The sequence below is a fragment of the Vanacampus margaritifer genome, chromosome 1 (assembly GCF_051991255.1).
Source record: "Vanacampus margaritifer isolate UIUO_Vmar chromosome 1, RoL_Vmar_1.0, whole genome shotgun sequence".
NCBI classification, from domain to species: domain Eukaryota; kingdom Metazoa; phylum Chordata; class Actinopteri; order Syngnathiformes; family Syngnathidae; genus Vanacampus; species Vanacampus margaritifer.
Window position 1 is genome coordinate 12,042,748 of NC_135432.1, and position 26,926 is coordinate 12,069,673.

The following is a 26,926-nucleotide window of genomic DNA, read 5'->3' on the forward strand; positions in this document are numbered from 1 at the left end:
AGTTGTCCTTGGTTTCATCTGTACAAAGAATCAGATTCCAGCATTACATGGGAGGATTTTTAGATGTTGTTTGTTTACAGTAATTTAACTTCGCACATTATTGTAAAGCATTCATTTGTACGTTCACAAAGTCATCTCTTGAGATTATGACAAAGATTTACCATCTCCAAAATATTTTACACTTCTTTTGATGGTGATAATAAATGTAGTTTAATGAATACCTTTCTGATGTTTTTATGATTTTTCGAGAGGCGTGGCTGAAATCGCGCCCAATGCTTTTGTGTGGCCGGCATGAGTGGCCCCTCCCCCAAAATATAAAATCTTGAGGAATTTTGTTTGCATCAGGGGGAATGCATGTAGTCAAATATGCCAAAATTTAGGATGCTACAATTTACAAAACATATTGGTGTCATTATTTAAATTCCCAAGCGAGAAGGTGACGATTTGGTCGCCCGGCCGCCGGCCAAGAGGAGCCCAAGAAGCCTGTTAGCATGTAAGTTAGCTAGAGGCTAGCGCCTCTCAACGCAGAATGCTCTGTGATGACTCTGGTGGGCTATATTCCAGTTCACCAGAGACTTTAAGTAAATATATTTTCACGCCCCAAATATGAAAGGAGTGTTAGCATATGAAAGTTGCTAGACAAAGTACAATTTTTCAGTAGGGCGTGGTTTCCCGCAATCAGTAGCAATCAACAACTTGATTTTTTACCATTTTAAAGCTTCCTTTAAAAAAAAAAAAAATACTTGCTCATTTTTTAATCACTCAAATTTGAGAGGGTTGATGACAACACTATTTTCTATGCTGTGTGGTAAATTTAGAAGACATTTATTTTCACCTTACAGGGAGTTTAAATTTAGCAACAATGAGGGTGAGCCAGCATGATTCACAAAATGTCAGTAAAAGTTACTCAGGTTCGCTCATCAGTGAGTTGTTTCACTCACTGTGTCACGTTAAGGAATCTTGACTACTTTGAGGCTATTTTCACAAATTAAGCCTGTTATGGGGCTGAGTAGTTGACCATGTGACAATGCGAGCATTGTGGCCCGGCTGCTCCATGCGCATCAAAGAGGTGATTAAGAAGCATGCTGCAAGAGGGACAATACTGCTTTTTACAAGGGGGAACAGAGTAGTCACTCAGTGCACTGCAGCAGTGCTTGGACAAGGGCAGGCTGGCATGAGACACATCTGTGCTTTAAAGGGATGCGCAGGGTTCATAGCGCTTACGCTGACACACACAAAGGTTTCACTTTGCACTCTATTTGTTTTAAATATACACTGCTGATCAGAAAACGCAGTCTAAAACACTTCTTTTTGTTTGAGTTTGACATTTTGCCCATTGTACAAGGACAGTTATCATAAATTACAATTATTTTTGCATTTATTAATTTTACACATGCTGAATATTCAGTCACAGGGCTGTCTTTGTCCTTGGAGTCAATAAATGAAACAACAACAAAAAAGACGGACCAACATCTGATTGGTGGGAAAAATCCAATCCCCTGGCCAATCACAACAGCCCTTCTGGGAGGGAAGTTCCTGCTCAAAATAAAATGCCACTTGTTGGCTGTTTTCATCTGCTAAATTGGCGCGTTTAGCTGGAGTTTTTACACATTCGACCGTTAACAAAAACTTCCCCTGAGGAGATAGAGGGACGGAAAATTGGATGAAGTCAAGACTCAGCACAAGTAAACATTAGGTTTACTTAGATTTATGTGATATGGTGATACTTTAGTTAATAGGTTCAGTATCAACATGAACCAGTGGCTGGTCATTTCAGTGTGTGTGACATTGCTGTGGAGTCTACAAGCAACACTAACTCAAACGCATGATGGTAAGTGAGCTGTTTTACGAACTAACAACCTTTATTTCATTATTTTTTCTTGGCCAGAGTTGTCGTAGCCCTTTTGTGCTCTCCTTAAGAGCTTCCTTGTGCTGTTATTACTCCGTGTTAATCAAGCGCATTAATGCATGCTTTAAAAGTGACCTTTATAAACTGCTAGTGATGAATGGACCCTGTAGGGAATTTCCGAGGGCAACTTGTTCTTTTTAACCACACAACATGCAATACAGCAAGGTTTGATTTTCTTTATTTTACTAATATACAGAATGGAAAAGGTTAATTAAGTATTTCTGTATTGAGACATACTGTGCTCCTTGCAGATTGTTTTAGCCACGCCTCCCAACTCCCAACATATTAATTCGTGAGTGTATTTGCATAAGTGTCAATGGGGATTTTATTACAATAAGCCAATCAATATACTGTCTGTTGAGAAGCACCGCTGCTCAAAGAAAAAATACAGCCGATTGTAGCATGAATGTTCAAACCTATCCCTTCCATGATGACAGGAGTTGTTGCTTTTGTTGACTGATGCCATTTCTGTATGTTTTTTTTTCTGATTATTGCTGGTCGCTATACGATGGTTTGCATGTGTCCTCTTCCGTCCATGATATTTCCCTTCGCACTGCCAGAAGAGACGACACACACACACACACGAGCCATTGTCTTTTGCTATGATCTCAGCAACACAGCCCCTCATCTCAGCCGCACATATACTGTATAGAACCCTGTGCGCACACACTGAAGTACTGTCACTACACTGAGAGAGACAGAGGGAGAGAGAAAGACACTGTGCACATTTATAGCTTCATCACAATGAGAACTTTGTATGAGAGAAGCCATTTCTCCTCGACCCTGAGTCCTCAATTCCGTCAGCCTGAGGCCTGGACAACTTTGTTTGTGTCCAAGTGATGGCCTATAGACTGTTTTTACTCTTCTGCACATCGTTCGGAAGTCACAACAAAATACTGCAGGAGCATAGCATCCAGACCACTGCACTCATACATTCGTTTGTTCGACACATAAATGGGTCCCACACTTGTAAGTAAAGTACTGTAGATTGTTTGAAGTCAGGAGATTGTGAATCTCATCTGGTGGAATGAAAGAGGAAATCTACAGTTGCAAGTTGTCTGTCTTCAATTCCGCTTATCCGGGGTCGGGTCGCGGGGGCAGCAGCTTTAGCAGGGAAGCCCAGACTTCCTCTCCCCAGCCACTTCACCCAGCTCCTCCGACGGGATCCCAAGGCGTTCCCAGGCCAGCCGAGAGACGTAGCCTCTCCAGCGTGTCCTGGGTCGTCCCCGGGGCCTCCCGCCGGTAGGACATGCCCGGAACACCTCCCCAGGGAGGCGTCCAGGAGGCATCCGAACCAGATGCCCGAGCCACCTCAACTGGTTCCTCTCAACGTGGAGGAGTAGCGGCTCGATGCTGAGTCCCTCCCGGATGACCGAGCTTCTCACCCTATCTCTAAGGGAGAGCCCGGCTACCCTGCGGAGGAAACTCATTTCGGACGCTTGTATCCGGGTTCTTGTTCTTTCGGTCATGACCCACAGCTCGTGGCCATAGGTGAGGGCAGGAACGTAGATCAACCAGTAAATCGAGAACTTTGCCTTTCGGTTCAGCTCCTTCTTCACCACAACCACCACAGTTGCAAGTTGTCCACGTACAAGTGATATGCTATGTGACTCAGCGGCAGAAGTAAATGGGGGGAAAAAAGGAGGGGACTGAAAATTGAACCTTGCGGGACACCGAACAGTGTGTGTGCATGTTTTGTTGGAAGTGTAATAATAAAAACATGGCTTAAAGATCAGAGGTTTGAAGATGGAGAAAATATGGGATTTGGGGTTGACTGTGCGAGATCTCTGTGCCCTTGAGCAAGGCATAACAAAGCACTGACTGCTCAGGTGTGCAGCACTGATTGCTGCTGTAACGCATGTGTTTATGTTTCTGCTTTCTGTATGTGTTTTAGTGGTGTGTCTTGGTACCCAGAATGGACTGAGCTCCACAGGCTCTCAGGAGAATCAATACAACCTGATCAAGGAGCGCTACGACAGCTGTGAAATCATCATGGGAAACCTGGAAGTCACGCAGATTGAGAGCAACTGGGACTTCTCTTTCCTTAAGGTTAGAAAACAATGCCCACCTCTATTGGCTTGCAAAGTGGAGATGCATCAGATAGAATTGGACAGTGGTCGCTACTCTTTTCCTGGTTCGCCACTGTTTGTCCTTCCGCTGACTATGCCCAAAAGACAGTAGGCCTGCTGTAAATCAAGCTGTCTTGTTTCATGAGCCTCTTCTACCTGCGTGCAGACAATCCGTGAGGTGACTGGCTACGTGCTCATCGCCATGAATCACTTTCAGGAAATTCCTCTAGAGCAACTGCGGGTCATCAGAGGAAGTAGCCTTTACGAAAGGCGCTTTGCCCTTTCTGTTTTTTTCAACTACCCCAAGGAGGGATCACATGGCCTGCGGCAGCTCGGCCTTGCAAATTTGACAGGTGACAACAGGAAATGACACGTGCATGGCGAAAAATGAAGTACTGACTCCAAATGGAACATAGTTATTTTAAAATTACATTTAATACATTTCAATGAGGACAATGACTTGTCATTTCATTCGATCAATAATTTTGGATGTCATACTGATTGTCAATGAATTGATCTCATATGCTCATTATGCTATACAGATTTAAAGAGGATGGACAGGTCATTTGTGAATTATTTTGAAATTTAAATAAATAGAAATTAATATGTGTATGCAAAATATGTAAATTTATTTTACAATTAATAATACATTGTGATTTTTTTTTTTAGTTTAAGTAATTTAACCACAATGTTAAAAGTATTTGTGAAATTCTTTATTTTACTATTATATATCTTCTTTTATATATAGTAATGTATATACCGGTATTTTTAAAAATATTTTATTTACAATAAATCAATTAAAATATCAGTTATGAGATAAATTAAAACATAAATAATAAATACAAACTGAATATTTAAATGTCTCTTATTGTTTTTTTTTTTAAGAAAAAAATGAACTAACTTAATGTGACAGAAACAGTCTCGATATTACAAGACCCTTGATAATTTAACAATCAGATTTCAGAACGGTGCGGGTGTATGATGTGGTTCAAACTTTGCCCAACACTCAATACAACTTTTTGCACAGATGAAAACATGCTAAAAGTTAACCAGTCTGATCTTTTTTTTTTCAGAGATTTTGGAAGGAGGAGTGCAGATTATTAATAATAAATACTTGAGTTATAGTCCATGGGTTTACTGGCGAGATATAATCAGGGACAGCAATGCTTCTATTGACATCTACTACAATGGAGAGAAAGGTTTGGACAGCTCTTTTTTACCAAATTAAATTAACTGGTTTCATTGGCATGCATTGCGTGGTAGTGATTGTCCTTGTGTCCTTTTCGTTGTCTCAGGGCCATGCCACAAATCTTGTGGGGATTATTGCTGGGGGCCAAATGAGAAGCAGTGTCAGATCTGTGAGTGCACAATTGCTCCCATTCTCTTTTTAGCCATGTTGGTGACCTTTAGTGTTTCCTCCCCTTTCCACTGCACTTTTCAGCTCATAAGGGGATGGAATTCATATGAAAAGGCCGAACACACGGTTGTTACTGACCGCGTGTCAATTCTTGGCTCCTTTGTGTTTCAGTGACCAAGACGGTGTGCGCTCCGCAGTGTAATGGTCGTTGTTTCGGGACGAGCCCCAGGGATTGCTGTCACATTGAGTGTGCAGCTGGATGCACGGGCCCTCTGGATGTGGACTGTTTTGTAAGTCTCGTAGTCACTATTGGGACTATAATGAGTTAATTAGGGTTAAATATTTCAATTCATCACATCCTAATTGTAGCCAGGTTTTGCTTTGTGGCTTGACTGTTTCTGTTCTACATCTTACCCAGTTAATGAAGACATAATAGCCGTTAAAAACAAACATGACATGCGACATGACAGTCCAAGTGTTCAGCCCAAGCCTCCAATCTAAATCCATTTACTTTAATTTGAAGGAAGCCAAAATACTATGGCACTAACGACTTCAGTGTGGAAGATCCCGGGTTGCAAAAGCCTCAGTGATCTGAGATGGCAACACTAGTAAACAAAACCTTACATATCATTGATAAAGGCAGGGCGATTGAGAAAACAGGATTAGTGGGTTGGATGATTATTTTAGCCTTCTTTTCTGACTCCTGTGGAAATGTCAGTCGAAAACAATTTTTTCAGGTAAAATTTTTCCAACGAAGAGACGTAACTGTGACGCGACAAAAATAGATGTAGCTAACATGCTAGAATGTTTTTGCTACATTACTCAAAGACAACATAACCAAACATTTTATTCATACTTTAAATGTCAATACAGATTTATTTTTCTTTTGAAGGAAATTGAAAAATACATAAACATTTTGGGGTACACGTACATCTAAAACACAACAAGGCTTTGCCATTGTTTCAAGTTCAATTCGTCAGTAATCCATCACTTTATGTCAGCCAGAAGTAATCTTTCGCCTACTATATACAAATAAAGTATTATGAAAAAAGGAGAAATTCGATCCTCACACATAACAGTATGTATCCATTCCAGACTGCAACAATTAAAATAATAATAATAATAATAAATTCTCATGTCAACCCTGATAATTCAATCATTAGATTGTGTGTGGGGGAAAAAGTTTCCAGTAAGCGTATATTTGTGTGTGCATAGGCATGTCGCCATTTCAACGACTCTGGAGCCTGCGTGCCTCAATGTCCACAAGCTCTCATCTATAACAAGCAGACTTTTCAGATGGAGACCAACCCCAATGCCAAATATCAATATGGATCCATTTGTGTGTCTCAGTGCCCCGGTGAGTGCACTGTGGTATTCGTACAAATCAAATCATTTGTGTTATTTTGTCTTACTTTTTTTGTGTGTCAAATACTGCTGCTTGTTGCAGCTCATTTTGTGGTGGACGGTAGCTCCTGTGTGAGGGTCTGTCCTCCAGACAAGATGGAGGTGGAGAGAGAGGGGCACAGACGCTGTGAGCCCTGCTCTGGACTCTGCCCTAAAGGTTCGACTAAATATTCAGATTTTACCTGGCGAACAAAAAACGTGGTAATCTTGTAATTGTGCTGCCCTTTATCTTGACAGTATGTGAAGGCACAGGTGCAGAACACAGGCAGACCGTGGACTCCAGTAACATTGACAGCTTCATCAACTGTACCAAAATCCAAGGAAGTCTTCATTTCTTGGTCACGGGCATTCTTGGGTATGTCCCAATGTGTTTCATGGGCGCAGTGCAAGTATATGTTTATATCAGGAATACTTTGACTCTGAGTGGGCGTAGGCGACCAGGTGTCACAAAAGATATAGTATGTATTTCAAATGATGGGGGATCTTTTGTTGTTTCTGTTTGTCTTCCTCAGAGATGACTTTAAGAAGATCCCAGCTCTGGATGCTAAAAAGCTGGAAGTGTTCCGCACCGTTAGAGAGATAACAGGTACAGTGTCTCTTAAAATGCACTGCTTTGACTAAGTGCTTTCCATCATGTTAAGAGCAACATGCTGAGGTGTGTATAAACAAAACTATCTCTGATGTGGTTCAAACTTACTTATCTGTGTTTGATTACCAGATATCCTAAACATTCAGTCGTGGCCAAAAGAGCTCAGTGATTTGTCTGTTTTTTCGAGTCTCACCACCATTCAAGGGAGGTCACTTTACAAGTAAGTCCTGTTTAGATGAAATGTTTTCATGTCTCGGTGCTGTTTCTGTGGGTTTTATCATGTGTGTGTAACACCTAATACAGCTTAATTTGTGGTCAGGAAAACACAACTTGTGATGCATGCAATTGAGTGTATGAACAATATGAATAATATAATATACCATATTTTCGGGACGATAAGTCACATTTACAAGTACAGCTCAGACTCACACCAAAATCTTTTAACTTTGGAATTAAAAAAAACCTGCGAAGCTACTTCATGTATAATGTAGCTTATATTTTTTGTATTAGAGTATACTCTACAGAATTCTTATGAAAATCCACAAAACAGTCACCCAAAATTTCGTATCTTCAAAATGTTTCCATCGCAGGCGTTTTTCCCTGATGGTGATGCGCATCTCCACCCTCACCTCGCTGGGTCTGCGCTCTCTCCGAGAGATCAGCGACGGCAGCGTGTACGTCAGTCAGAACGCCAAGCTGTGTTACCACCACACTGTCAACTGGGCCAAGCTGTTCAGAGGGCGTCGGGTCCGAGTCAACAGCATCAGCAGCAACAGGCCACTGGCAGAATGCGGTGAGGTTGGCTGCATGCGTCTCACTATCTTCTTCTATCCTGCTTGATTATTTTTTTTAATTTGAACCAAATGTTTGTGCATTTTTTATTCTTTGGCTTAATTGTTACAGTTGCTGAGGGCCACGTGTGTGACCCGTTGTGTTCAAGCTCCGGTTGCTGGGGCCCGGGACCCGACCAATGTCTCTCTTGTAGGAACTACAGCCGAAATGGCACATGTGTGGACAGTTGTCATTTTTATACTGGGTCAGTACTGTATACTTCCTTTAAGGTGAATATTTATGATGAACCTAAAATGCGCTATAGCCTTATAATGTGAACTTAATTTGACCTTTCTTAAACTTGCAACATTTCCAACTGTTAATGGTTCAGTAGTTTTTGCACCTGGTGTGAATTTTGCCATTCAGCTCCTAGTTAGACAAAAATCATGTTCTGCAAAAAGTATGCATTCAAATGTTTAGACAATGACAGACAATTAATAAAAATAAATAGATAAATAATGTTTAACCTAACCATAACTGTCTAATTTTGACATTTGTGGCCTCAGATCTTCAAGAGAATTTGCGAGGGCTGACGGAGAATGTGTTGCATGCCATTCAGAGTGTAAACATATGCATGGAAAGGCCAGCTGCACAGGGCCGGTAGGCACTTCAATATCCATTTTTGCATCAAACCTTCTTCACAGTGAAACATCCGATCTGTTCCGTGGCAGCAAAACCAAAATTTTGGGAAGTAACGAAGTACAAATACTCAGTCAAGTCAATGTCTCCTGGCCCATGCATCGAAGCTTGTGATTGGCTCTACGACAAGCGATCACATGACGTGCAATTGGCTAAATTAGAACAACCTATAAATACGAGGGCGATGCGCTCCGACGCCACAGAGGATAATTTGAACTTGGTATAAAGTCAGAGTCAATTCCCATTTTGCTCCATTAGCTAATATCTTTCAAATTGACGTAGAAGGAACATACGGTAAAAATGTTTTTTTCTTCAGAGACTGTACTTTTGTACTTTTACTTTTACCAAAGTTGTTTTTTACACAATTAATTGTACTTTACTTTACTTTACTTTACAATTAGAGAATGTGAGTACTTTTCCCATCTCTGATTTTGTTCTATTCTCTAACAAACACGCCTTCATAGAATGTGAATGCCATGTTTTAAAGTAACATTAACTGTTATAATATTTTTAAAATATGTTAACCATGCTAAAGTAAAAGTCAATGGATAGTGCCATCTACTGGCGTTTCATAGGTATTGCTAAAATTAATAACTGTTATGTTAAGCGTATTTATATTAGCACAGTCTAAAAAAAAAAATTGTGGCTAATTAATTAATTAATTAATTCATTCATTCATTCATTGATAAACATTGTATGAGCAGCCACAACTGGTTCTCATATGACTTAGGAGGGTCAATTTATGGCTCTATGGTTATCATGATACTTTTCATCTCTGCCAAAAATAACAAAAAGCCGAAGGAGGCAAAAACAAATAAACAGACATAAGTTGCAAATCTAATTCTAGTGGCAGTGATTTCAAACCACTCTTCTGGAAATTTCCCCACATATTCATTCTATACAGTCTTTTTTTTTTTTTTTGCACTTTTTTGTCACTTTTCCACCTCTCTTTCTCTCAGGGTGCTTATGAATGTGCGGCATGCGCCAACCTTCGCGATGGTCCACACTGCATGTCGTCTTGCCCTGCTGGAGTGAACGATGGGCAGAGGGGGCTCATCTTCAAATATCCCAACAATGAAGGTCACTGTGAACCGTGTCACCATAATTGCACACAAGGGTGAGACTGGATGCACTGAGTTTTTTTTTTTTTTTTGTAACCCTCCTTGTGTGCAATATAAATTAAATGTATATATGCATATATGTTTTAGATGCTCAGGCCCAGGACTCAGTGATTGTTTGGAGACTGTCAGACTGGCTGCGAGCAGGTGGGTTTCTCCATCGGCCGGAACATATTGTATATGGTAGTGTTAATTACGTTAACAAAAACTAAACAAAAATATTTTCGTCAACACACATTTTTACAGGATGAAAACTAGACTAAACTAAAATCCTCATTAATAAACAATAAGTGGGACTTAATTCGTATGCATTTTTGTCAACTAATGAAAACGAGACAAAAATGCACTTCACTTAATAAAAACTGTACTAAAATCTATGGACATTGTAGTTCATGAACAAAGACGAGACGAAAATTATATGATTTTGTAAAATCCTGTCTCTCCTAAAGTGACACACACCCTTTCAAATCTGCAGTTAGCGAGTGCAACATGCACAAACACATTGGACAGACAGGAGAAAAAATAAGTAAATTATAGTTATAACATTAATCCAACAACTAAGGTTCCAACAATAATGTAAATCCGACCGCTAACTAATGCTGGCTAACTTACTAGCTTGTAGCATGGAGCCTTAGTAGCCACTTGTTGATATACTGTAATTGTGTGTGAAGTTGTTTTTCATCAAAAAGATGAGAGAACATTTTATGTGAAGTAGTTTTAGATATAAAATGTCAAAAAATATACAGGACTAAAATGATTGTCCTGACTAAAACTAGACTAAAACGGTGACAGTTTTTTGCTGACAAAAATTAGACTAGTAAAATTATGTTTCCTCGGACTAAAATAAAGACTAAAATGCTAGAATTATAGTCGACTGAAAGTTGACTAAATAAAAACGGGATGAGGTTGACTCATAGTTAAACTGAGACTAAATTTTAAAATATCTAATAAAAATGAACACTAGTATATGGAGCTACTGTATACTTCCTTTTCATTGCACAATGACAGATAGTACTTATAAATAAAGCATCAATACTGCAAATGTGTCAAACGTCATGAAGTGTTGTCATGGCAGGAAGCTCATAGGGGCTGTGTCCAATATTTTTAATCTACTCAAATAGATAACCAAAATGTTATTGTATTGGACGTTCTTATGTCAAAATAGATGCTTCTATGTCAAAATATACATAAAGTGAACGACTTTGAGTTGTATTCTGCAGCTGTGTGATACCCACAAGAACATGTGTTTTATCATATCTGGTCTCCTTGTTGCTACTGCCACATGAACCGAATCCTGACATCACGATCCAACTTTACTTTGCGCTATTTCTGACCTTTTTGCCCCATGTTTCCACCCTATCATCTCACGCTCTCCTTCGCTCTGAAGTGGCCAGATCACAAGCATCGCCTTAGGTGTGCCAGCTGGCTTGATATTCTGCCTGGTGTTGTTTTTCTTGGGCGTGCTGTACCACCGAGGCCTGGCCATTCGCCGCAAGAGAGCCATGAGGAGGTACCTAGAGAGCGGAGAGGTGAGTCAGCCCCACGAGGGGCCATTAGGTGCCTTTTGCATCGATAAATATACACTCATGCGGGGATTCTTCTTGTGTCTTGGCAGAGTTTTGAGCCACTGGGTCCCGGGGAGAAGGGAACCAAGGTTCACGCCCACATCCTGAAGCCATCAGAGCTGAAAAAGCTCAAAGTCCTCGGTTCTGGTGTCTTTGGCACAGTGAACAGGGTATCAATCATCTGCTTGTCTTTTGGAGTAACAGGTGATGAATGCAGAGTGTATTATTGCAGCTGCACTTTTGCTTTTTAAAGGGATTTTGGACTCCAGATGGAGAGACCGTGAAGATCCCGGTGGCCATCAAGACTATCCAGGACAGCTCGGGCCGTCAGACCTTCACCGAGATAACTGATGTGAGAATCAGATGTCAGGAATTGTTTTGGCATTGCTGGCAAAATTAAAATTCACTGTTGGCGTCAAACGCGTGGTATCTCCGCCTACAGCACATGCTCTCCATGGGCAGCCTGGACCACCCCTACATTGTGAGACTTTTGGGCATCTGTCCGGGGTCCAGCCTGCAGCTGGTCACCCAGCTCAGTTCTTTAGGCTCCTTACTGGAGCACATCAGACAGCACAGGAACAGCCTGGGCCCCCAACGCCTGCTCAACTGGTGTGTGCAAATTGCAAAAGTAAGTTCTCACGGGTCCACATACCGTAGCTGGCCTGAGTGCACAATGATGACATGTTTTCGTGTCAGGGTATGTACTACCTGGAGGAACACTGTGTGGTGCACAGGAACCTGGCAGCACGCAACATCCTACTGAAGAACAACTACCAGGTCCAGATCTCGGACTACGCCGTAGCAGATCTCCTTTATCCTGATGACAAGAAATACATCTACACTAACGCCAAGGTTGTTGCCATTTTGATGTCTGGTAACTGCATCACACTGGCTAATATTTATTTCCTTGTGCAGACTCCGATCAAATGGATGGCTCTTGAAAGCATTTTGTTTAGAAGATACACTCATCAAAGTGATGTGTGGAGTTATGGTAAGACCCTGGAAAGTTAATTTGCAGTAGACAGTTCGCTGGCTAGCTATGGCTACATCCTGAAAATGCATCTTCTCATTAGATAGTTTGCTGGCAAGGCCACTTCGTTTCGTTTCATTTCATTTCATTTTTATTTGAAAGGGGACCCAATATAGGCGAATGAAAAACAATCTCTAATGTACGGGCGTCACAGCATTTGTAGCTAATGCTATACGCTTGTTGTCAAGTGCGCGAGCTTGCACACGCATACACATGCAGAGGCTGGCAGAAGAGTGAGGAGGGTGGAATATGTTTTGGGGGAAGTCTGACTTGACAGCTAGTGTGTGGACCAGAGCAGGCCAGCGTGGTCGCTTTAGAGCGCCTTGTTGTCCTGTCCAGTCACCAGAGGTTTTGTTACAGTATGTGACAATAGGCATAAGAAAGATGCTATCAAGGATGGGCAACTGGCAGCCTGCAGGCACACACTGAGTTAGCTCAAATTATTTTATTACAAACCCAAAAATTATTCGCAAAAAGCTCGTTAACAATCAGTATACAGTTTCACAGTGAAAACGGAGCGAAACGTAACCAAAACTCCCGCAAAAAAAATTTGAAAAATCCTAAATGTGAGGAAAAAATACCTGAATATGCAAATCAGTGGGTGATGAACTGGGAACATTCAGGTTTGTGTGTACTTTTTAAGTTGTAATATTACCAATCACCACTAGATGGCAGGCAGGGCTTAGTTGTGCTTATACTTATCTTATTATACTGCTCTATACTGCAACGTGAGTAGGCCTAATATATATATATATATATATATATATATATTTTTTTTTTTTTTTTTTCAGATTTTGAATTATATGCAAGATAGCCATAGTACCTCAATAATATTACAATTTGGAGTTAGCTGATTTTTGTGAGAGAGGAAAAAATACACAAAATTGGGACTTTATGTTGTTTTTTTGTTCAACAGTTACGTCCTTGAATGCAAATTTTTTATGCAAGACAGTTGTTTGCACTGGGGGAAAAAAAGTGTTATTTTGTTGTTTGCTTCAAACCCTTTATTGTTGGTTTAGGATAGTGGAGGTTTTATACACTGACACGTGTAACATCAAAAATGATTTTTTTTAATCATTCAAATTTAGCCTTGTTGTCAACAACAGTCTTCTCTGTGGTGTGCCAAATGTATAAGATATATCATCAGAAGACATGTTTATTTTCACATTAGAGGGAGTTCAATGTGGCTCACCACTTTCTCAAAAAACAAACAAACAAAAAACATATTTTTCTAACTCTTTCATACAGGAGTGACAGTGTGGGAGATGATGTCTTTTGGGGCCGAGCCTTACGGGTCGGCACAGGCCCAGGAGGTGCCGTGTCTGCTGGAGAAGGGCGAACGTCTGTCACAACCTCACATCTGCACCATCGACGTTTACATGGTCATGGTGAAATGTGAGTGCCACAAAACTGCATACAATTATGCACACAGGAAGTGAAACTGACCTGCTTCCTGTTCAGGTTGGATGATTGATGAAAATATACGGCCCACCTTCAAAGAACTGGCAAGCGACTTTACACGCATGGCAAGAGACCCACCCAGATACCTCGTCATCAAGGTGAGACGATCATCATTTGATTAAGTCGATAAAACCCCCAAATTTGGACTTTGTTTCTTCTGCAGCTGGAAGGAGAGGACAACACGTCGCGGGATGTCCATCGCAGAGATTCCGAGCGAGGGCTGCTTGACCCAGATTTGGTGGACGAAGATGAGGACGCACTGGAGGAAGGTTTCGCCACACCTCCTCTGCAACATTCTCCCTCATGGAGTCTCTCCCGTTCGAGGATTAATTCTTATAGGGTATTTGAACATATTTTATTGTGGACTCTGTTATTAGCCGTTAAAAGTTAAGCACGTTCCTTATTAAATTGTAGAGCGGTGCCATTCATGCCGGACCGGTTGGATACCTGCCGATGACTCCAAGTCCCGCAGAAAGCGTCCGTCAGGTTGGATGCATGCACACACTTTTTAACTAAACATCACACACTCAGTATTTGGTGTTTAAATATGTTTTGTAAATGATATGGGCTAACATATTCAAATAACAAAACTAAATATTGGCCTTTACATGGAAAACTATAGGATTATTGGTGCAACGTGTTTATTTGCCATTTTATCTCATCTAAAAGTGAGAATTTGTATCTGTGTAGTTTGGCAGGATTTTCTCTCTCTCTGTGTCTCTCTCCACTTTTAATTAAACTATTTTTTTTATGAATTTTATGCTTACTTACTTAGTTACTTCATTACTTTCAGTATACAGTACTAAATGTTCAAAGCCAATCAGCTTTTTTTTGTTGATTATGGCGGCACCATATGGACAAAAGCGGTAGTGTTTTGCCCGAGGGACGATCACATCCTCAAAACTTTTCCGTTGTTTTGTAGCTTCTGCCATGACAGCTGCAATCGCATGTATACGTTAAAATCGACTTCTGTCTTTGTAACGAATTGGGAAAGGGGGAAGTGACATATGCTGTAAAACATTACATATTTGTAGTTTTTTTGTGTTTTTCCTGCCACTCTCTAAATTGATACAGACCCCCTCGGGCCATGACAAAGGTGCCATTCAAGCCTAGCTTTAAATTGTTTTTTAATCAGAAGAGTTATGGAAATATTTTATGAGGGTTGAAAAGTTCTTAAAGTATTTCTTTACAAAGTTGACATGTTAGAAAGAACCCATGATCTGTTGGTGCCTATCTGGATAAGAGATTCAGGTTTATTATTCAGGATTTTATTTCTAATAATTGTGTGAAACTATGACTTTACTGCCATCCTTATTGACATAACTTTTTTTTCTACTCCAGTATCATGACAAAATGTGTGTATTTTGATTTTGCCTTCAAGATTTGCATCGATCTCTCCCTTCTTTTACAGTTGCGCTTCCAAAGGTCCCGCCGGAGCTCGGTGCGAACGTTGCCAGAAAGGTCAGAAGTCAGAGGGAGCAGCAGGGAGGCAGACCCCCGTGACGAAGGCCTCAGGACCGGCGCTCCACACAGGACCGGGCTTGGCTCTGAAAGGGCTGCCCCTCATGTATCCAGCAGCAGGCACAGAAAGCTCTCCACAGCATCAAGTCCGTCTTCATACAAGGTGTGGACATCCGGCGAGAAGGAGGAGGACGAGGAGGAGGCGGACCACTATGGTTACGTCCTTCCTGGATCACCTAGCACTCCAGAAAGAGGTAAAATACAAAATGTGAGGGATGCACATGATTTGATTCGCATAAATGAGAATGACTCGCTTTTTTCATGCCTCACAGCTTGTAAAGTCACTCCACGATTAAGCAAGGTGAAAAATTTGGCCCTGGAGTATGAGGTGATGAACCACAAACAAACAACAATAAAAAACTCCTCACAAGGTGATAATCCATCACTGGCTTATAAAACGCCACCTCCTCCTATTGTTGTCACTCTACTACCTGCCCATGAGGACACCTTGACACTGGTTCCAGCAACAGAAGATCAGCAGGTCAATGAGAGCCGTGGGGACGACCTGGCAGACTCCAAAGAGAAACATCACTTTGGTATCGAGAAGCCGATTCAGGCTGTGGGGGACCGTGTACAGGCGCCTCAGGGGAAAGGCAGGTACGAATACATGGACATTAGACGCTCTGACTCCACAGAGGAAGAGACGTCACCGCCGGAGAGGCATGAAACATCTGCAACAGAACCAGATGAAACATGTGAGGAAGAGGAGGGTCAATTAGGAGAGGCACAGGAGTGCCATCACACAAATAAACAACAAACACTTCAGGGGGATGTCGGTAGTTCGCGCAAGCCAGATGTGGTCACGGATGAAGGTGAGAGCGAGTATGAGGATATGGCTACATTTGAAGAAATACCCAGCGGGTGGGAGCAGGCGGACTACCAGAACCTCCCAGTGAAGGGGGAGGCAGGCAACGGCAGGTGCGCGGGGATCGGGGGATACATCAAGGTGTGCGCAGGCATGGGCGAGCCTGGCAGCAGCTCATCATTTGACAACCCCGACTACTGGCACAGCAGACTGTTCCTCAAGCCAGATGCTGTACGTACCTAATAATGAGGCCGGGGACGCGCACGCTTCAAATGCTGCAGTTACTGAAAGTGCGTTGCTCTCCAGTGTGTGCTTTGTGATGTTTTCCATTAAAGCATCAAATAGTGGAATAAAAGTCAAGTCTCATTTCACTCTGTAATATTGCATAAAATGATGACATTGAACAGGCTGAAGAGCAAGCACGAATGATTTTGCTGATAATATTGGAATGTTTGTACCTTACTGTATGAAGATGGATATTTGCCATTATTTTGAAGTAAGTTTGTTTCATTGATCACTGTACAGTATGTCAATGACTTTTTTCCATGTTTGTTCAATAAATCCTACATATTTGCTTCCAGAAAATGATCAGTCCTTTGATTTCTTTACAAAATCCTAATTCAATGTAATTTGTTAAAATAAATGAACCCATTACATCTGAGAAAAGTGGTTAACACAATTCAAGGTGAAATTTTACATTCAGACTGAGCTTTGTACTAATATTAGAGCCTTTGATACCCTTGATATACATTATGTGCATTGTTTAATGTAATATAGCAAATTTATAGTATTAGTGTACTTCAAACTAAAACACATTGATAAGAGCTACCAATATTTTTAATCAAAAGTGAAGATGTCACTGCATGCTTATTTCCTTCCTTCCTTCCTTCCTTCCTTCCTTCTTTCTTTGATCACGTTTTCACCCTTTAATTAATACCTCCCATTCCATGCTTCCTTTATTAACATGTCCTTCCTTCCTTCCTTCCTTCCTTCCTTCCTTCCCTCCAGTGTGTATACACATCCGTCATAAAGAAAAACAACTTGATGGCTACAACTCCGTTGAGAGGACGATGCTCACAAACGTATTAACATGAGCCTCCCAGCGAGGTTGATCGTTGAGCGTATGGAAACTAGTAAACTACACTTCAGCGGCATGACGTTTACTATCTTGACTTGAGTTGAACGCATCTTTGGCAAGGGCGGGATCTTGGTCGTAAGGTTGGCAGCTTGCAAGCGCGCATGCGCGCAGCCGTGCACAGCGTGGGCCCTCCTGCTCGTGCGACTCCCAGACACTCACCGGGAGGATCGTTTGGGGAAAAAAGAAAGTTACTCTGACTTCTTGGACATACTGCCAACATGTCTGGGGATGAAGAGAAACCGGAGCAGACCGTCGCCGATGACTTAGTGGTTACCAAGTATAAAATGGGAGCCGAGATCGCTAACCGTAAGTAGTTACGGAGAGTTCAATGTGACAGCAGCTCACGAATGGATTCTTCTGGTGTTAGCTAGCAGAGGCATGCAGCTAGTCGCCAGCCGTGTGTGGCAGCTGTTGTGCCATGAGCCGCAACAAAGGCGGTGATCTCTTGTCCCCAAAGTTGCCCCGTCGTCAAAACCACACCGAACTGGACCAAATTCGATATATTTTGCTGGAGCTTTTCTTGTAACGTGACGAGTCGTTTGTCGCCATGCTGCTGTCTCATTAGCAACTAGCTTTGCTGCTAAATGGCGGAGTAACGCAAGCTAGGTGGTGCTAGACAAAGTATACAAATGTAAACGTGTAATCTTCAAAAGAGACATTATATAACATACTGTTTGTAGCTAACATTGCAAGACTTGTACGTAAGCCTGTCGAGATGAGTGGAAAAGGCAAGATCCATTGCCATTCTGTTGTTTTTTATAAATAAATATCTTGGTCAAATCAGGTTGTAAATGGCACATACTCAGGAAAAAAATGATAAACTTGTCACGGATACGTTTTTATTAAATGTGCTTTGCTCAGATACTAATTAATTGAAAGCGTTGGCTATATTGCCGTGACCGGCTGTGATTGGTCAATCTCCGGAGCAAGGAATTCTTGGCCTGCCGTAAATCGGCAATTTTACCGTGATTAGCCTATCCCCCTTGTGCATTGCCAGCCCACTATACTAGATGTAATTGATTCATGACATGGTGTTATTTTTTTTTGTAGTTTCTGAAACACACAGGTCCCAATGACATTTATGAAGGGTTTTACATTACAGAGGCTCAGAGTTGTCATTAATAGCCCTTCAGAGCAAGTGGAATTAAGTTGGTATCTCATTGAGCGACGCAGGCAAAGACATTTTGAACATTTATATTTTGATGCGGCTGATGCCGATAAGAAAAGCAAGCATAAAAATGGTTTGTGAGGTTCTGGTCTTTGCAACGTTTTGCATTCTTTAACAGAACCTGACGACATACCAACACTCACTCCACGCGCATGCGCAAGCCGGTGCCGTTCAGTCACTGTAGGGACTTAAGTTAACTTGACTTTGTGATGCTAACTTCTCGGTTACGTGCTCACGAGGTGCAATGTCCATTTCGACAAGACGGTGTACATAGTGCGACTGCGCAGCGACCTTAACTTGTAACATATACGCTTGTAAATGTCTATAAGTATTCACGGTAAAATAGCCAATTTACGGCAGGTCAAGAATTCTTCGCTCCCGTGATTGACCAATCAGAGCTGTTCATGGCAAAATAACGCTCGCAGGAGAGTTGCCGGTCATGGCAAAATAAATAATGTTTGTGTTCCAAACAAAACTGTAAGCTATGTTTCGCCTTTAATTACCCTCATAAAAATTATGTTTTGGCTTTAATTCCACTCACACAAATTGAGAGAAATATATCCACAATTGCAGACAAATTCCGATCTTGGTTGAAGGCTGCTTTACAATTCGAACCTTCAGTCTCAGAGCACAGTTGTCTGTAAAGGATAATAATTGTATTGTAATAATAATAAAAGGGTGGGAGGGCACAAGTTGTGGTACAGGAACACGGACGCCAAAATATTGACACACCATTCAAATATCAAAATGGGCTTGGTCACATTGAAATGTTTTTAATTTCGAACTGAACAATCCATTTAATTTAATTCTATGGCTTTTGCCAATCTCGCAGAGGCCCTGAAGATGGTGGTTGAGGCAGCTATGGCTGGCGTTTCGGTGCTCAGCCTTTGTGAAAAAGGAGATGCCTTCATCATGACAGAAAGTGGGAAAATCTTCAAGAAGGAGAAAGAGATGAAGAAAGGTATGAGTTGCTTTATGGGTGTCCGGGTATTGAGAAATTCAAACACCTCCCCCTTTCCCAGGTATCGCCTTTCCGACGTGCGTGTCGGTGAATAACTGCGTGTGCCATCACTCTCCGCTGAAGAGTGACCCCGATGTTGTTCTTAAGGACGAGGACCTCGTCAAAGTGTAAGCTGCTGGAGAGTCTAAACCAGGGGTGTGAAACTCATTTTAATTTAGGGTCCACTTTCTTCCAAATTTGATCTCAAGTGGGTCAGACCTTTATGTAAGTAATGACTGGTCAAAAATACGTCCCGTAGGGGTGTGAATCTTTGAATGTCTCTCGATTCGATTCAAAATCGATTTTCGATTAGGAACGATTTTTGATTCAAAATGATATGATTGACAATGATTTTTGCTTCAATCTATAGATGTGCAAGCAATTGTAATGATCTACTCCAGTCTGACTCGCTAATGCTAATTAGAGCGCTACTCGCGGCATTTTTATCACTCAAAAGAACGGCCCCACGCTGAAAAAAAAAACTTTAATTGGAATAACTTGATCGTGACTTTCCTTCTACTCTCTAATGTGGCTACAACTTAACAGTGTATTAGACTGTGTGGAACCACACTGCCCCTCAGTGGCCAAACCGGCTACAACATGGACAGCGCTCCAAATAAAGGCACACACAGACAAAGGCAAGTCAGTATAAAATAATTTAAATAAAACGATTTGGGGACATTTAAAATCGATTCTGAATCATACTAAATGAGAATCGCGATTCTTATGAAAGTAGATTTTTTTGGGGGGGGGGGGCACACCCCTAATGTCCAGTTTTTTTGTGTGTGTGCAAATAATTACACGTGCACATTAATTGCCATTTATTATTATCTTATTGCAGAGTAATCCGAGCTTCTTAACATTAACGAGCACACAATTTTTGCATCAAATCCGAAGAGCGAGCCAAATTTCGGAATATCATTTAAGTGGTTGCCAGCGTGGCAGCCAGTGGACAAAATTAGCAACAACAGTTAATTTTAGTGAAAAACTGGAGTTTAGTTTCAGTAGCGGACCAGAGTGGACCCCCTGATGGGCCGGTTGTTGCCCGCGGGCCGTAGGTTTAACACTCCTGGTCTAAACTACATGCTACAGAGATGTTGGCATTCATATTAAGATATTGGCCATTTTGCATACCTGTTTAGTGATCTTGGCGTGCACGTGGATGGCTTTATCTCCAACGTGGCTCACAGCTTTGTTGTTGGTGTGACCAAGGTAAAAAAAAATGTTTTTATATATATTTTTGTATTACTTTACAAAATGGTGCTTTTGACACTATTTTACTACCATGCAATCGATCACTGTCTGCAGGAAAAGCCCCTGACAGGCCGCAAGGCTGACGTGATGATCGCAGCTCATCTGTGCGCTGAGGCTGCTCTGCGCCTTGTCAAGCCAGGAAACAAGGTGACATTCTCGCACGTCACTTCTGATATGACCGGCAGTTGCGCGGCTTCCGCTTGGTCTAATCACTCTCACGCCGCCTTCTCAGAACACGCAGGTGACAGAGGCGTGGAACAAGATCGCAAAGTCATTTAATTGTTCGCCGATTGAAGGTGAGTGTCTGGGTGTCTTTTCTGCTTTCTGAATTGTATGTGCATAATTAACTCATTCACTGCCATAAATTCATATAAAAAAAAGATTATTAAAAATTAGGGGCAAGAGGTGATTTTGTAAATTGTAATTAATGGCATGACTTAACTAGTTAACTCACGATTAATCACAAATTTTATATCTGTTCTAAATGTACAATAAAAAAATCTAGGTTTTCATATTCTTGTAAACAAAAGTTGAAACTAATAGAAATAGTTCAAAATAATTTTTGACGTTTATAGCCGTCAACGGCAGTGAATCAATAAAAAAAGAAAAGAAAAGAAAATATTAAAAATTCGGGCCATCGGGTGATTAAAGTTTTTAATTGTAATAAATTGCATGACTTCACTAGTTAACTCACGATTAATCACAAATGTTATATCTGTTCTAAATGTACAATAAAAAAATCTAGGTTTTCATACTCTTGTAAACAAAAGTTGAAACTAATAGAAATAGTTCAAAATAATTTGACGTTTATAGCCGTCAACGGCAGTGAATCAATAAAAAAAAAGAAAAGAAAATATTATTAAAAATTCGGGACATCGGGTGATTAAAGTTTTTAATTGTAATAAATTGCATGACTTCACTAGTTAACTCACAATTAATCACAAATTTTATATCTGTTCTAAATGTACAATAACAAATTCTAGGTTTTCATACTCTTGTTAACAAAAGTGGGGGAAAAAAGTTAAACGAATAGAAATAGGTAAAATAATTTTTTGACGTTTATAGTCGTCAACGGCAGTGAATCAATAAAAAAAAAAGAAAATATAAAAAATTCGGGGCATCAGGTGATTAAAGTTTTTAATTGTAATTAATTGCATGACTTCAGTAGTTAACTCGCGATTAATCACAAATTTTATATCTGTTCTAAATGAACAATACATTTTTTCTAGGTTTTCATACTCTTGTAAACAAAATTGGAAAAAAATGTTAAACTAATAGAAATAGTTCAAAATAATTTTTGACGTTTATAGCCGTCAACGGCAGTGAATGAATTAAAAAAGAAAGAAAGAAAAAATTATTAAAAATTGGGGGCATCAGGCGATTAAAGTTTTTAATTGTAATTAATCGCATGACTTCATGAGTTAACTCACGATTAATCACAAATTTTATATTTGTTCTAAATGTACAATAAAAAAATTCTCGGTTTTCATACTCTTGTAAACAAAAGTGGGAAAAAAAGTTAAACTAATAGAAATAGTTAAAAAGAATTTCTGACGTTTATAGCCGTCAGTTAATGAGTTAATAGTTGGACATGCTTGTTCACAGGCCTGCTGTCCCATCAGCTGAAACAGCACGTCATCGACGGAGAGAAAACTATCATCCAAAACCCAACGGACCAGCAAAGGTGAGCTCACCACTGGGGAAGAAGCTATACCTTGATGCGCCAATCATTGTACAGCTCACCAGAGTAGGGTTTGGACCATCATCCACGTGGGGTTTTACTGTGGGATTGTGATAAAGTTGGTGGCGTTTTTCATTCTTAAAATTATCTCTTATTTTGCTCGGCAGTCATTTTGACGCCATTCCCAATTTTGCCAACAGCGGGTCTGTCGTGCTGAACTAAACTTCGCTGCTTTTATTGTCCTTGAACCTCGTGAGTGTTCTTTCCCCCCTGCTCTCCCCTAGCGAATGTCTTTGTGTGTCATAGGAAGGACCACGAGAAGGCCGAGTTTGATATGCATGAAGTGTATGCAGTGGATGTGCTCATCAGCACTGGAGAGGGCAAGGTGAGACAAAAATCCATTTTTTTTGTTTTTTTACCAGCCGTTTTAAAAGAAACAATGTGTTATAAAACAATGCTTTTTGTGTTGCAGGCAAAAGATGGCGGTCTAAGGACCACCGTTTACAAACGAGACCCCAACAAGGTGTACGGGTTAAAGATGAAGACCTCTCGGACGTTCTTCAGTGAGATGGAGAGACGGTTCGACAAAATGGCTTTCACTCTGAGGTAGTTTTATTTACATTTCTTGTCCAACATAGTTTACAAAGGTTCAATTTCCATAAAAATATGTTCCCAGCTGAAACCATTAACCGTTTTAAAACATGTTACCTGTACGGGCTATGATTTTAAGTCAATCATTCAATCAACCAAAACCTTAAAAAATAAAAACACATAGAGACAGAAGTCTCATTTTCAAGGCTTTATTCGTTAGCAACAAGTTACGTCACAAGTATTATAGTATGTATACACGTATACAAAAATGAAATAAGATTGTAGACTAAACAGTGGCAAGATTACCATAAGTAGCAATATTTCAATTTTAGCATCAGGCGCCTCGTGCAAATTATTGAACATGTAACAAACATAACATCGTTCGTATATAATGTTAATGAAAATGTGAGTGACTCGCTAACTAACTTAAAGCTCACTCCTAATGCTGACAAAATGCCGCGAGGTTTCAAGTGGTGTTTAACAATCATATGTCGACTGAACCAATCGGGTCAGGCGCACAAACCGAGACCTCGTTTGTCACCGGTCAGGGGATTTTCTTTAATTTTGTACGGCCACTTTTGCTCGAGACGCTCCCAAGACACAAATCATTTGGCCCTTGTAGTCACAATCAATGGTTGACCTCCATTTTTTTCCCCAGCATATTTTCCTGAAAATTATTTTTTTATTTAACCCTGGAGAACCCACGTGGTCAAAATTTGGCCCCTATAAATTATGCTACTCAAATAACAAAGACCTTTTTTTTTTTTTTTTTTTTTTTTTTTACAAATTTAACTTCAAAAGTCCAGAGTGCCACTTCTGACCCCTGCATGGGGCCATCTAGTGGATGAATATTGCACTTACATGAGCCAGAGTGGTGGTGACAAGATGGCTGGCAACATGCTGTTTTGTTGAGCTGGAAATCAATCCAAACAAAACCATCTTCTCAGCAAACCATCAGATGGTAAAATTGTGTTTTTTTTGTCAATCTATTTCATATCATGTTGCAGAATGCCTAGGAGTATGTTTTATATATATATATATATATATATATATATAGATATAGATATATCTATATAGATATATATAGATATAGATATATCTATATATATATCTATATATATATATATATATATAGATATATATATAGATATATATATAGATATAGATATATCTATATATATATATATATATAGATAAATTAGCAACTCTGAGCTAGTTAAAAAAAAAAGGGTTAAAATTGAAAAAATATATATATTTTGGTGTTCAGTGAACTTATAACAGTCATTTAATGTATAATTCATAATTAAGAAAAGGGTTCTTGGGTTGTCCAGGGTTAATTTTGTGCGGCCACTTTTGCTCGAGACGCTCCCAAGACTCAAACCATTTGGCCCTTGTAGTCACAACCAATGTGGTTGTCCTCCATTTTTTCCCCCAGCATATTTTCCTGAAAATTAAAATTGTATTTAACTTCGGAAGGTGCCTTTGAGATATGAAATTGATTTGCTCCAGGACCATGCTAGTAGCTTAAAACACCTTGTATCTCAAATCATTAAAGATTTTCTAACGCTAAATATGATCCAGGCATACTTAGAAAATGTTTTTTTGTTTTTTTTTGCCAAAGTCCACCCTGTCCAAGTCCTACATGTGATTTTCCACTTTTTGCTCTTCTTTATCGCCTCAGAGCGTTTGAAGATGAGGGCAAAGCCAGGCTGGGCGTGGTGGAGTGCACCAAACACGAGCTGCTGCAGCCGTTCAACGTTCTCCAGGAGAAGGAAGGTGAGTCGCCATCTTGTTTGCCCTTCTTATGATTATATAACCTCGCTCAGCCCCTCTTTGTGTGCAGGTGAGTTTGTAGCTCAGTTCAAGTTCACCGTGATGCTCATGGCCAACGGACCACTGCGGATCACAAACAGCCTCTATGAACCCGAGCTGTACAAGTCGGAGAGCGAGGTGGAGGACGCGGAGTTGAAGGTAAGAAGCGTTTGATGAATGTGATACCGCATCCTCTGCCAGAGACGACCGCGTCTGACTTAATGGACCCTCGTAGAGCCGACTTGGCATTTTCACAGCCATTAAATGTTGATGTACCGTGTCCTGGTCCTTATGAGGTCATCAAAGGCGTTTTTTTTTTTTTTCTTGTTCGTTAAGACTTTGCTTCAAAGCTCAGCAAGTCGTAAGGCGCAGAAGAAGAAGAAAAAGAAGGTGAGATAAGCGGTTCGGAAGATGGATGGAGTTTTGTCATTGGTGTGCCTCTCATTTTGACCGAAAGACACTTTCTCGTCCTTCCATCAAGGCCTCAAAGACTGTGGAGAACGCGACAGGACAGTCAACGGAGACGGAAGCTGCAGAATATGTATCACCATTGAATAATTTGTGATGCAACCTAGGAACAGACGTCATATTCGCTTGTCCCGGCTGTCGGAGGCCCTAGAGGCCCGGTGACACCTCTGAAATCCAACAGATGTCAGTCTGGGATGAGGCTGCTCTTAAATTTTTTGATTTTACTACACACACACACACACACACACACACACACACCAAGTAAATCGTATTGTCTTTGCGAGAGAATTTGAGTCTGCAACAGTGGGCACAACTCATACAGAGCAAATTCTCACTGGAACGTTTAGCCACTTGCCCTCGAGCCTCATCCCACTTTTGCCGCATGAAAGGATATTGTCAAATAAAATGACTTTGACTGCGATGCCGAGGAGGAAGAATGCTCAAAATGGTGTCAGTGTGATAGCCTCATTGACCTAAAGCAAGGCAAAAAAATGGAATTGTGCGGTCATTTTGTTGTCGGAATGTTAAATCCTGATGGAACTACTGTCGCCCGAGTTATAGTTATGACACCCAACAGTAAGCATAATATTGTGCTGCTCCGTCTTTCTATACACTTCAAGGCGTCAAGGATACTTGGTGGGCAATATTGACAAGTATCAATTTAACAGATAAGGGAAAATATATATTTTCTCAACTCTGCATTCTCCAACCTTGTACAGGTTCTACAGTCAGTTTTGTGCCTCCAGCAGGTCTGACAGTCTGTGTTTACATAAGAAGTCCAAATATGGATGCTTTTGTAAAAACAAAGCACAGTTTCAGAAACTATTTTTGGAACAATCAATAAAAAGCCACCTGACATAATTTGTGTATGTTTTGGACTGTGGGTCATTTTGAATTATATTTATATTTATTAAAGTAAAAAAAAAATATATATATATATATATATATATATATATATATATAATTTTTCTTTAATAAAGTCTGGTCATTCAACCAATGTTATTTTGAAATGGAAGGTCTTGTACGTATCTGGTGTTTTTTTTTTTTATATTCTGGATGCAATGTGGGACAAAGTAAATTCACTACACTTTAAAAAGCTGATTTGAATTGCTGCTAAATTCCTATTCTATGCATCAGATTTATTTAGTGCCTTTCTGGACACTCAAAAGAAGCATTACAATGGATACATCATTCACTCACACATTCACACTGTAGGCAGTGAGCTACTTAAGTAACTAATGCGTGGCTGCCTGTGTGCGCCTACGGCCCCTCCGACCACCACCAAACATTCGCACCTTTCAATCATCAGTCTGAGTGGCACTGGAGGCAACGTAAAGTGTCTTGCCCAAGGACAGAACGACACATGGGGAGAGCGGGGATCGAACAGCCACCCTTTCGGTTATTGGACGACCGGTTCTACCTCCTGAGCCATGGCCACCACAGAATTTAAATTCCTAATCTTAATATGACCTGGGTCTATTGACGTGTTTTGTTTTACGGCGCATCATCCTATTAT

At 40.5% G+C, this 26,926-nt stretch overlaps 2 protein-coding genes and 1 long non-coding RNA gene across 7 annotated transcripts; 2 read left to right on the forward strand and 1 right to left on the reverse strand.

The window, feature by feature from the left end:
- The first annotated feature begins 350 nt into the window (after nucleotides 1–350).
- erbb3b (erb-b2 receptor tyrosine kinase 3b) lies at nucleotides 351–16,870 on the forward strand. 5 transcript variants are annotated; one of them, XM_077572772.1, is made up of 28 exons: nucleotides 1,613–1,831; nucleotides 3,804–3,958; nucleotides 4,145–4,331; nucleotides 5,052–5,177; nucleotides 5,274–5,336; nucleotides 5,507–5,625; nucleotides 6,551–6,692; nucleotides 6,783–6,896; nucleotides 6,977–7,094; nucleotides 7,252–7,325; nucleotides 7,458–7,548; nucleotides 7,919–8,121; nucleotides 8,232–8,364; nucleotides 8,666–8,759; nucleotides 9,758–9,915; nucleotides 10,007–10,063; nucleotides 11,304–11,445; nucleotides 11,532–11,651; nucleotides 11,735–11,833; nucleotides 11,924–12,109; nucleotides 12,178–12,333; nucleotides 12,397–12,472; nucleotides 13,760–13,906; nucleotides 13,973–14,070; nucleotides 14,136–14,312; nucleotides 14,387–14,458; nucleotides 15,384–15,687; nucleotides 15,766–16,870. In XM_077572772.1, the coding sequence occupies exons 1-28, from the start codon at nucleotides 1,753–1,755 to the stop codon at nucleotides 16,539–16,541; spliced, it is 4,266 nt and encodes a 1,421-aa protein (XP_077428898.1). In that variant the 5' UTR covers nucleotides 1,613–1,752; the 3' UTR covers nucleotides 16,542–16,870. The 5 variants fall into 5 exon arrangements, with proteins under 5 accessions (XP_077428907.1, XP_077428898.1, XP_077428891.1 ...); XM_077572765.1 differs by having other exon boundaries at nucleotides 12,178–12,472; XM_077572757.1 differs by having other exon boundaries at nucleotides 15,384–16,870.
- Nucleotides 13,654–17,567, reverse strand: LOC144056244 (uncharacterized). Its single transcript, XR_013295026.1, has 2 exons — nucleotides 16,538–17,567; nucleotides 13,654–16,164 (listed from the first exon to the last, which is right to left on the reverse strand). It is a non-coding gene; the product is annotated as an uncharacterized LOC144056244 (long non-coding RNA).
- On the forward strand, nucleotides 17,367–26,271 carry LOC144056226 (proliferation-associated protein 2G4-like). The gene is made up of 13 exons (XM_077572791.1): nucleotides 17,367–17,742; nucleotides 19,437–19,565; nucleotides 19,627–19,732; nucleotides 20,747–20,816; nucleotides 20,913–21,005; nucleotides 21,091–21,154; nucleotides 22,464–22,542; nucleotides 22,846–22,924; nucleotides 23,012–23,145; nucleotides 24,812–24,906; nucleotides 24,974–25,101; nucleotides 25,279–25,332; nucleotides 25,424–26,271. Exons 1-13 carry the CDS (start codon nucleotides 17,655–17,657, stop codon nucleotides 25,505–25,507), a joined length of 1,203 nt encoding a protein of 400 aa, XP_077428917.1. The 5' UTR covers nucleotides 17,367–17,654; the 3' UTR covers nucleotides 25,508–26,271.
- The last annotated feature ends 655 nt before the right edge of the window (nucleotides 26,272–26,926 follow it).

Bases quoted from the DNA above. Each gene is read 5' to 3' on its own strand.
- erbb3b (XM_077572749.1), top strand. From the start codon at position 1,753: ATGAACCAGTGGCTGGTCATTTCAGTGTGTGTGACATTGCTGTGGAGT. The intron at 5,178-5,273 runs GTTTGGACAGCT...TCGTTGTCTCAG, and splicing joins CTACTACAATGGAGAGAAAG to GGCCATGCCACAAATCTTGT. The intron at 14,071-14,135 runs GTGAGACGATCA...TTTCTTCTGCAG, and splicing joins CCAGATACCTCGTCATCAAG to CTGGAAGGAGAGGACAACAC.
- LOC144056226 (XM_077572791.1), top strand. From the start codon at position 17,655: ATGTCTGGGGATGAAGAGAAACCGGAGCAGACCGTCGCCGATGACTTA. The intron at 19,566-19,626 runs GTATGAGTTGCT...CCCCTTTCCCAG, and splicing joins GGAGAAAGAGATGAAGAAAG to GTATCGCCTTTCCGACGTGC. The intron at 23,146-24,811 runs GTAGTTTTATTT...TTATCGCCTCAG, and splicing joins AAAATGGCTTTCACTCTGAG to AGCGTTTGAAGATGAGGGCA.